Source organism: Callithrix jacchus, chromosome 2 (assembly GCF_049354715.1).
Source record: "Callithrix jacchus isolate 240 chromosome 2, calJac240_pri, whole genome shotgun sequence".
NCBI lineage: Eukaryota > Metazoa > Chordata > Mammalia > Primates > Cebidae > Callithrix > Callithrix jacchus.
In genome coordinates this window covers 13,073,053-13,083,945 of record NC_133503.1, presented here as the reverse complement: position 1 = coordinate 13,083,945, position 10,893 = coordinate 13,073,053, and the positions used below count along the sequence as shown (strand labels likewise).

Below are 10,893 nucleotides of genomic sequence, written 5' to 3'. Positions count from 1 at the left end.
CTAGCAACTCCCCATCGCCCCCAGTCTTCGTCCTTCGTCGCGTGGTCCTCCCTGGATCACAACCCCTCGGAAATCTGAGGAATCGATGGCCCCTGGGGCTGTGTCCCGGCGCCCACTGTGGGATCGGCGCAAGTGTAGAAGTGACCCTCCCTTCCCTCACCTCCCTCCAGACCCCTGCGCCCACTCCCCACCCCACGGAGGCCAAACTCTTTTTTTCTTAAAACCTTTTTACTTCTTTCAACCCAGAAACATCACCATTTACGAGAACAAGAGGGAAAGAGGAGGGGAGTGATGTGGCAATGGGGGTTAAGGGACTGAGCTTGGGAGCAGGTGTGTGGGGAGGGTTGCCATCAGGGGCACTTTCGCTCCACGCATTGCTTCCCGCCCTCCTCATATTCCTGCTTGGAGATCCACATTTGCTGGAAAGTGCCCTGGGTGGAGGAGGCAACATGAGGATCAGGGTGGCCTTGGAGGGAGGTGTGGATGGGCAGGTGCAGCCCCTGGGAACCCTCCAACAGGCTCCAACGGTCCCTAGGGTCCACATCCCTCTGAAACCCCTCCCCACCTCAGAGGGAGAGTATCCTCTTCATACCATTCAATCAATCATTCATTCATTCAAGTATTTATTGAACAGCAGTCTCTGCCCTGTTCCTGAGCTGGGGGGTGGCACATACAGCCCCAGGCCAGCCAACCTGCACCCAGCACCCAACACCCACTACGCATACACAGTCCTCCCCTCAGGTGTCCTCTCCCCACTCCAACAGGGCTACCAAACACCGCAAGTCTCCCTTCTTCCGAAGGAGGATGTTCCCTCCACCTCACCATTCCAACACTGTGGCACCCCATCTGCAGCCTTCACCATTACAGCATGCCTGTGAGTATTCCTGCAATGAGCAAGTCAACGTCCCTTCTCTCTCTCTCTCTCTCTTTTTTTTTTTTTTTTTTTTTTTTTGAGATGGAAACTCACTGTCACCCAGACTGGAGGGCTGGAGTGCAGTGGTGCGATCTTGGCTCACTGCAACCTTCATTTCCCAGATTCAGGCAATTCTCCTGCCTCAGCCTCCCAAGTAGCTGGGACTACAGGTGCCTGTAACCACGCCTGGCTAAGTTTTATTTTTTATTTTTAGTAGAGACAGGATTTCACTATGTTGGCCAGGCTGGTTTTGAACTCTTGACCTCGTGATCCACCTGCCTCGGCCTCCCAAAGTGCTGGGATTACAGGCATGAGCCACAGCTCCCAGCCCTCTCTATTTTTTTAATCTTTATTTTTTGTAGAGATGGGGGTCTCACTATGTTGCCCAGGCTGGTATCAAACTCCTGGGCTCAAGTGATCATTCCACCTTGGCCTCCCACAATGTTGGGATTACAGGCGTGAGCCACCACTCCTGGGCTACTTTAATATTTCTCACCCTGTGCAAATGTGCTGTCCAATGTAGTGGCCACTGGCCTTCTGTGGCTCACAACTCCTGGTCCAAATTGAGATGTGCTCTAAGTGGAAAATAGACACCGATTTTTTTTTTTTTGAGACAGGATCTCCCTCTGTCACCCCGGTTGGAATGCGGTGGCACAGCTCGCTGTAGCCTCAACCTTCCAGGCTCAAGTGATTCTCCAACCTTGGCCTCCTGAATAGGTGGAACTACATGCATGCACCACATTGCCAGCTGCTTTTTAATTTTTTTGTAGAGACAAGGCCTTGCTTTTTTGCCCAGGCTGGTCTAGAAATTTTGGGCTCAAGTGATCCTCCCACCTCGGCCTCCCAAAGTGCTGGGATTACAGGCATGAGACACCCCACCTGGCCAGGATATATTATTAATACTTAATTTTGAGCTGGGTGGGGTGGCTCACGCCTGTAATCCCAGCACTTTGGGAGGCCAAGATGAGTGGGTCACTTGAGGTCAGGAGTTTGAGACTAGCCTGGCCAACATGGCGAAACCCAATCTCTACTAAAAATCAAAAAATTAGCCAGGCATGGTGGTGCACGTATGTAATCCCAGCTAGTTAGGAGGCTGATGCAGAAGAATCACTTAAACCTAGGAGGTGGAGCCAAGATTGCTCCACTGCACTGTAGCCTGGGCAACAGAGTGAGACTCTCTCAAAAAAAAAAAAAAAAAAAGAATTGTGTGGCTGACATGCTCCAGCCCTGAGCTAAGTTCCAACCACCAGCCTCTGTCTTTCTGACCCTGGTTTCTGTCTCCCCAGGGGACTTCCCTTCTCGTGAATGTCCTCCTTGTCTGTCATGGCCCGACTGTCCCCTCTGTGTGGTTGATACCCTCCAGATGCAGTTTGCAACCTGCTCAGTACCTTCCTTCGAACCCAGCAACAGATCCAGACTGAATTCACCACCTCCTTCCCCAGAGCCAATCTGCCTGCCTCTTTTGCTAGTTACCCCTTGCTGCTCATCCAATCCCCACTGCCATCCATGCTATGACTGCAGGACAATCGAAACCACCTCCTTGCAAGGTCCCCTTGACCCCAGCTCACACCCTGACCCCAGGACTCATGCCTAGCAGTGTTTCCAATGCCTGCATTGCCACATCACGCCCTTGCCCCAAACCATCAGGGTTGCTCCTCTGATGACTAAGCACAGATCTCGCCAAAATCTCATCCTGACCTCATGTCTCCAGCTACCTGTCCCTCTACTCCCAATTTTTTTTTGAGAGAGAGAGTCTCACTCTGTCACCCAGGCTGGAGTACAGTGGTGTGATCTTGGCTCACTGCAATCTCTGTCTCCTGGGTTCAAGAGATTCTCATGCCTCAGCCTCCTCTGAGTAGCTGGGATTACAGGCATATGCCATCATGCCTGGCTAATTTTTGTGTTTTTAGTAGAGGGTTTTACCATGTCAGCCAGGCGGGTCTCGAACTCCTGACCTCAAGTAATCCGCCCACCTAGGCCTCCCAAAGTGCAGGGATTACAGGTGTGAGCCACCATGCCCAGCCTCTTCTCTCCAATTTGTAAAAGTAGAGATGGGTCTTGCTATGTTTCCCTGATGGGTCTCGAACTCCTGGCCTCAAGTTATCCTCCTACTTTAGTTTCCCAAAGTGGTGGGATGACAGGTATGGGCCACTGTACTGGGCCCCTGCTCCCCAATTTGTGTTCTGTTCATCCTTCTGGGAACACTTACTGACCTTTCTCAAAAATAAATGTTGAATGAATGAATAAGTGAGTGAATGAATGAATGAATGAATGAAGCAGGCAAAGTGGTGGGCGCTGTCTGGGTCTCCCCTCTCCCCCACAGTCAGTGCTAGGCCAGGTCCCCTTCCTCTCACCAGTGAGGCGAGGATGGAACCCCCGATCCAGGGGCTGAACTTGCGCTCCATGGTGCTGTTGCTGGCGATGAGTTTCAGTCGCATGCTCTGGGGGTAAAAAGGGGCTGGGGGAAGCAGACACCCAGCTTCTGGGAAGGGACAGGTTTTGGGCGGGGACAGGGGAAGACTTGGGAAACCACAGGGGCAGGGGTGCTGCTCTGGTGGCCAGAACAGAAGGAAGCATGTGGGAAGGATGAAGGGACTCAGTCCTGGGCAGCTGAGCCAGGATGGGTGTCCAGGGCACTGGGTCAGGGGTGGTCTCCTACCGGTGGGGTCTTCTGGGAAAGCTCTCGATTGAGCCTGTCGGTGAAGCCCTGCAGCAGTGTGTTCCCGCCGGTGACAATGACACTCCCGTACAGGCCCTGAGAGAGGGAGGAGTGAGCTGGCAGGGGACAGCCCCCTCACCCCACCTCCCCACTTTTCCTGGGCCCCTTTGCCCAGCCTCAGCCCTGGCCTGGCCTCACCGGGCGAATGTCAATGTCACACATGCCGATGCTGGTGGTTACCACGTGGCCCACGCCCAACATGGTGTTCCCCGACAAGCCCTGCAGAGAGAGAGGTGACTGGGCTGTGGGATCTCTGCCCCTTCCCCCTAGACCCTTGCAATCCTTCCCAGCCTACCCCATGCCCCAGGATCCAGGGACTCCAGTCAGCACCCACCCCAGTCCTTGCCACCTGGCCAAACCTTGACGTTTGAGGGATCAAACAGGCCCTCGGGGATGCGGAGTCGCTCGGCGCCGTAGTCTGTGTTGTAGCCGTTGGGCATTTCGTAATGCACTGTGGGCATTTGTGCAGCCACCCTGCCCAGAAGGGAGCAGGGCTCTGCTTGGGGTACTCAAGAAGGATCAGTGGGTGGCCAGCACCAGAGCCCTCAGCCCACTCCCAGAGTCCTGGTTCTGCCCTCTCTCCCACCCCCCAGCCCCGAGCCACACTCACTGTTCATCGTAGGGGGAGTCTGAGACCTGGAGCACAGAGGCCTGGAAGTCCTGGATCACCTCCTAAAATTCCAGTGGGGGTGGTGAGGGCCTCGCTTCCTCCTGAGCGACACCTCCCCCACCCACTCCTCCTCACATGCAGGGCCTCTGCCCGCCCCCCATTCATGGCAGGGGAGGGTGGTTTCAGGGGGCCCTTTCCAGAGGCTCACGTTACACATGTAGTTATGCCAGGACTTGGAGACCTGGGGTAGCTTCTCCTTCTTCTTCCAGTTTGGGGGGGCGCCCTCCCGGACAGGCTCCTGTGGAGGCACAGCATAGGAACACCCTTTCCCAGCCCACCCTGGACACCCTCCCCTACCTTCCTGGCACTGTTCCTGGCTCTGTAGCTAACTGGAACCAGAGGCTGTGCTGTGCTGCCCGCGAGAGGGGTTTCTCACCCTTCCCTGATGGAGAGGAGAGAACGGGGTATGCCTCTCTCCCTGTGTGCCCTTCACATGGTGGGTGCAGCTGATCTGAAGACCACGGGGAATACAGCAGAGACAGAACCTCAAGAGAATGGCCTCCTAGGGGGCCACGCTCCGTGTGAGGGCCCAGGACAGAGCTGAGCACGCAGTGTCACTTCATACTCACAGCACCCTGGCTACTGCCTACTGCCATTCCACTTTACAGAAGACGAAACTGAGGCCCGGAGAGCTTTAATATCATGCTGTTGCTCACACGCTCTTTTTTTTTCAAATGTGGTCTCACTCTGTCACCCAGGCTGGAGTGCAGTGGCACAATCTCGGCTCACTGCAACCTCTGCCTCCTGGGTTCAGGCGATTCTCCAGTCTCAGCCTCCCAAGTAGCTGGGACTACAGGCATGCACCACCATGCTTGGCTAGTTTTTGTGTTTTTAGTAGAGACATGATTTCACCATGTTGCCCAGGCTGATCTCAAAGTGAGCTCAAAGTGATCTGCCTGCTTCAGCCTCCTAAAGTGCTGGGATTACAGGCACGAGCCACCTGCCTACTACTGGTCGGTCCCACAGCTCTCGGATGGCAGAGGCAGAACTTGAACCTGGGTCTATATTGGACGGCAGAACCATCACACTGGCCCTTACACATCCCACTGTCTGCCAGCTGGTTCCATGACCTCAGTGTATCCCTCAGCCTGGCTGGATTTTGGATGCCTTGATTATAAAAGGAGAAACTGGGGCCGGGCACAGTGGCTCATGCCTGTAATACCAGGACTTTGGGAGGCCAAGGTGGGCAGATCACAAGGTCAGGAATTCAAGACCAGCCTGGCCAATATGGTGAAACCCCATCCCTACTAAAAATATAAAAATTAGCCAGGCACCTGGTGGCATGCACCTGTAATCACAGCTACTCAGGAGGCTGAGGCAGAAGAATCACTTGAACCTGGGAGGTGGAAGTTGCAGTGAACCAAGATCACACCACTGCACTCCAGCTTGGGTGACAGAGTGAGACTCTGTCTCAAAAAAAAAGAGGAGGAACTGAAGCCGGGATCTACTGGGGAGTCTGCTGCTCTCTGCTCTGATATCTCATGTGTCAGTGGGTTGAAGGCCATGGGGCGAGTGGCCAGGGCTCTAGTGGCAGCTCCATATCCCCAGAGACCCCACCTTGGCTGCGATCATGTAAGGTGGGATGATGTCGATGGCCATCTCCTGGAACAGCTCCCGGCACTGCATGGAGATGAAGTCCCCTGCCAGAGGGGACTTGACGATGCCTGGAAAGGGAGGCACTGTCAGGACCTGGTCCTCCTGGGGTGTCCCCGCCCCCTGCTGAGGCCCCACCTTGCTGCAGGACGTAGCCATCGTGTACTGGAATGGCCGTGGTGTGGGTGGCCCCGCTATCCAGCACGAGGCCCGTGGAGCGCCCATTTGCAAAGCTGGCATTGGATGGGTAAGTCAAAGAGACAACAGCGGCAAGTGAGGGGCCTGGGACTCCCTCTGCTCTGGCCACTCTCTGCCCTGCCATCTCCAGTCTGTAAATCTCTCCTCCTGGTGAGGACCCGTGTCCTGAAGAAAGGCTCTAAGACCCCAGTTACTTCTTTACTAATACACATTTTTTGAAACGGAGTCTCGTGCTGTCACCCAGGCTGAAGTGCAATCACGTGATCTCAGCTCCCTGCAACCTCCACCTCTGGGTTCAAGGGATCCTCCTGCCTCAGCCTCCCAAGTACTTGGGACTACAGGCACGTACCACCATGCCAGGCTAATTTTTGTATTTTTAGTAGAGTTGGGGTTTTGCCATGTTGGCCAGACTAGTCTCGAACTCCTGACTTCAAGTGATCTGCCCACCTTGGCCTCCCAAAGTGTTGGGATTACAGGTGTGAGCCACTGTGCTTGGCCAGCCACAGTGCCCAGCCCCTGTATTTTTGGTTGTGTCTTACAGACTCTGTGAAATTAGGGGTCGCTATCACTGCATTGCACAGCACAGGGTTCAGTGTAAGGCAGATCCTTTAAAAAGCCAGTGTTTAAAGGGGTTCTTGGGAAGGGACTGCCACAGCGTTCTACATATCTCCCTCCTCTGTCCAGCTCCAGCCCCTGGCCCAGCTCACTGTCTGCTCACCCTGATCCTGGGAATGGAAAGGGGCAGCTGATCTGGCCACCCCAGGGTCAGAGGTGCTCAGCCCACTGGGCCTTCTACATTAGTGGGTCAGAGGGAGGCGTCTGCCCATTCGGATACTGATCTTCAGAGAACCAGGCCCGGGCCTCCCAGCTGAGCTCAGCTGTGCTCACCACAGGCCCCACCCGGGGCCCTCCACCCAGTCAGAGCAGCTCAGCCCAGAGGATACGCGGTGAGCACGGCCGTCTTGCATAAGAAGAAAGCAGGGATGTTGTACTGCTCAAACATCAGCTCTGTCAGCTTCTCCCGCTTGGCCCGTGTGTTCCACTGTGGAGAAAGTGCAGGAGGGGAGGATTCGGGGAGAGGCACAGACCCACACACATGCAACACAAACACACATACACTCACGGTTGCACACACATGCAACTTAAGCACTCACACATACACTCACGGTCACACACACATGTATTCAAACACTCGCACACATACACACATGCTCAAACACACACATATGCTCGTACAGATACACACATAAATACACGCACTCATACATTCACACTATGCATATATTCAGTCACACACACATGCATTCAAACACACTTTGACACACAAATACACCCGCATACATACACACACAAACTCACACTTGCACATACACATATATTCACACTCATAATCACACACACATGCATTCAAAACACTTGCGCAGGCCAAGCACCATTGCTCGTGCCTGTAATCCCAGCACATTGCGAAGCCGAAGTGGGAGGATTGCTTGAGCCTAGGAGTTTGAAACTAGCCCAGGCAGCATAGTGAGATGCTATCTCATTAAAAAAGAATTTTTTTTAAGTAAAGAGCTTGTGGGAATTAAAACTACATGAACAGAACTGAAAAACTCAGTAGAAGGATTGGAACATAAAGTGGAGGGAATATCTTGGAAATGATATTTCCAAGTGTGAGACTCTATCTCAAAGGAAAAAAAATGTGAATACAGGTTTGTTTGGTTTTTTTTCCAGTTCTAGGAAAACAAAAAGTTGCACAAGAAAGGAAAAGTAATAATCGTGTGTCTCCTGTGTCTGGCCTGATTGGTGTACATAGTAATAAGAGTGTAAATATTGGGCTGGGCACAGTGACTCATGCCTGTACTTCCAGCAATTTGTAAATTGAGGTAGAAGGATTGCTTAAGCACAGGAGTTTGAAGCCAGCCTGGGCAATATAACGAGATCCCATCTTTACAAACTATTCTCTTAAAATTATCTCTAATTTAAAAAGAGTCTAAATACTGAATACTGATTTCTTTTATTTATTTTTATTTTATTTTATTTTGAGATGGAGTTTTGCTCTTGTTACCCAGGCTGGAGTGCAATGGTGCAATCTTGGCTCACCGCAACCTCTGCCTCCTGGGTTCAGGCAATTCTCCTGCCTCAGCCTCCTGAGTAGCTGGGATTACAGGCATGTGCCACCATGCCCAGCTAATTTTTTTTTTTTGTATTTTTAGAAGAGATGGGGTTTCACCATGTTAACCAGGATGGTCTTGATCTCTTGACCTCGTGATCCACCCGCCTCGGCCTCCCGAAGTGCTGGGATTACAGGCTTGAGCCACCGCGCCTGGCCCTGATTTCTTTTAAAGTCTAAAATACAACTGGTCTGGATGCGGTGGATCTCACCTGTAATCTCAGCAATTTGGGAGGCTGAGGCAGGCAGGTTGCTTGAATTCAAGACCCAGAAATTCCAGACCAGCCTGGACAACATGGTGAAACCCTGCCTCTACAAAAAATGTAAAAATCAGCTGGGCGTGGTGGCTCATGTCTGTAGTTCCAGCTTCTCCGGAGGCTGAAATGAGAGGGTCACTTGAGCTGAGGAGGTAAAGGCTGCAGAATCGTGCTGCTGCACTCCAGCCTGTGTGACAAAGTAAGAGCCTGTCTCAAAAACAAACAACACAACCCCAAACAACCACAACAACAGAAGCCACTGTACTTAAAGGTGGGTGATGAGAAATCTGTGTGGTATAGGCTGGGGAGGAAAAGAGAGCTAAGCGACCATTTTCTAAAGTGGAAAATTCATAGATAATACCTAAAACAAAAAACTCCACAGGCTGCAATTTAAGTGTGATATTAGAGATATGAAAGAAAATACTCCAAAAATTAGCTCAAAAGGGAGAAAAACAGTTGCTTTTATACAGGGGGAAATATAAGGAGGCAGGTAAGAACATTTAAAAAATGTCTACCGGCGCCCGCCATCACACCTGGCGAATTTTTTGTAAAAATACAAAAATTAGGCATGGTGGCGGGTGCCAGTAATCCCAGCCACTTGGCAGGTTTAGGCAAGATAATTCCTTGAACCCAGGAGACACAGGCTGAGATCTCGTGATTGCACTCCAGCCTGGGCAACAGAGTGAGACTCTGTCTCAAAAGATTAAAAATTTAAAAAGGACTTGGAGACGGAGAAGGGCAGCAGAGTAAGATAGAGCAGGAAAAGAGCAGGAGGGCTGGAGACAGCTAGGAAGGAAAGAAAGTGGTGAAGATGGAAAAGGGAGGTCAAGTGGCTGAGAGTGGTGGCTTGAGGGGAGAGGAGAGGTGGATGGTGGGAATGAGGTTCGGTGGAGATCAGGGCCGGACGTGGAGGTATGGAGTAGGCACTCACCGGAGCCTCGGACATGAGCACTGGGTGCAGGTTTGGCTCAGACTTGACATGTTTGCTGTAGGTGTGATCCAGGATGGCTCGGAAGCACTCCCAATCCTCAACTGGGGCCAGAAGAGCAGCACAGAGACGCAAGAGGGCAGGCAAGGGTCAGGGACAGGAGGAAAAGGAGGGAGGAAGGCCAAGTCCAAAGGAGGGTCAGTGAGTCCAGCTCCAGGGGAACACCCTCCTTCCCAGAAACCTGATGGGCCCCTGGGATGGGAACCAGGCAGCTCAGGGAGGCAGTGAGAAGAACCCTGGGACTGCAAGGAAGAATCCTTGGGGAGTTGGGGCTGCTATGTCCCAGATCATGGAGAGTGAGCTCCCTGTCTGTGTCAGGAGGTGATGGGTGAGGGCCCCTTACTCATGCCATTCTTCAGGGGCGACATGACCTCTGCTCCATCCCGAGGCACGTGCAGGGCATTGGTGTCGATGTGAAAGATCTTCCCTTTCTTCTCTTTGTCCCCCTCCAGCTCCAGCCCGCCCCCCTCCTCCGCGGCCAGCAGCCCCACCGTGGTGGGGAAGTCAGCCTGGTGGGGAAGGGTTGGGGGAGGATCGGCAGGGAGAGGGGTCACCTTCTTGCCCCTGTCCAGCCCCACAGCGGGGTCCTCAGCCCGCCCCTGGGTTTATTCCCGCATTCCCGCTCAGCAGAGCTTCTGGGCGATCTGGGAGAGCCCTGGGTCACTGGAAAGCCCGAAGAAGGGTTCAGAGCCCCTAGAATTTGGGGAGGAGACTGAAAGGCTCACCTTGGGGCAGTCCTCCCCAGCGTACCCAGCTCGGACTGAGAAGGAGCCAATGTCAAAGACCAGCGCCCCCACCTCATCTGTGCGGGGAAACAGGCCTGTAAGGGGACTTCCCCCGAACTCTCTCCCGCTAGGTAGCTCCGAGAGGAAGTCAGGGCAGAGCCACAGTCTCACTACTTTCATCACCAGTCTGGGGCAGGTGGGACTGGAGTCCGAGGTCCTGGGACTGGGGGCAGGGGCATCACACCGCCAGGTCCCTGCTTGCCCAGTGGACTTGCTCAGGTCGCCCTCCAGACGGGAAAGGAAGGGGCCGGGGACCAGTTGGAGGTGGGTTGCAAGGTAGAGAGGTTGGGCCCGGTGCGCGCGAGGCGTGCAGGGAGGACCGAGCGTAGGAGTGGCGGGAGACCCAAGCCTGGGACCGGACCCATTCGTGCACGGAGGTGACAGGCCCCGGGGTGCCCAGAGCTCGGATCGATGACGCGGGTTCGGAACGCAAGGCTGCGGGAGCCCGGGGCCCAAGGCTCGCTCACCTCCGCCGTAGACGCCGCCGCTCATAGTGCCCTCTGCGCGGCTCGCGGCCCGTGGGCGGCGGCGGGATCAGCACCGAGGCGGCCGGACAGCTCCCGGGATCCCGGGCGGGGCGGGGCGCGAGGCGGCCAATCGGGA

General features: G+C 53.9%; 1 protein-coding gene across 5 annotated transcripts; it reads right to left on the bottom strand.

Moving 5' to 3' along the window:
* Positions 1–209: 209 nt before the first annotated feature.
* On the bottom strand, positions 210–10,864 carry ACTL6B (actin like 6B). 5 transcript variants are annotated; one of them, XM_017966351.4, is made up of 15 exons: positions 10,758–10,864; positions 10,231–10,307; positions 9,849–10,014; positions 9,449–9,549; positions 7,038–7,135; positions 6,034–6,128; positions 5,860–5,966; positions 4,451–4,540; positions 4,243–4,304; positions 3,992–4,106; positions 3,771–3,851; positions 3,573–3,668; positions 3,268–3,354; positions 1,410–1,488; positions 210–884 (listed from the first exon to the last, which is right to left on the bottom strand). In XM_017966351.4, the coding sequence occupies exons 1-15, from the start codon at positions 10,780–10,782 to the stop codon at positions 862–864; spliced, it is 1,302 nt and encodes a 433-aa protein (XP_017821840.1). In that variant the 5' UTR covers positions 10,783–10,864; the 3' UTR covers positions 210–861. The 5 variants fall into 5 exon arrangements, with proteins under 5 accessions (XP_017821840.1, XP_002744041.1, XP_054103963.1 ...); XM_002743995.6 differs by lacking the exon at positions 1,410–1,488 and having other exon boundaries at positions 210–431; XM_054247988.2 differs by lacking the exon at positions 10,231–10,307.
* Positions 10,865–10,893: the final 29 nt, after the last annotated feature.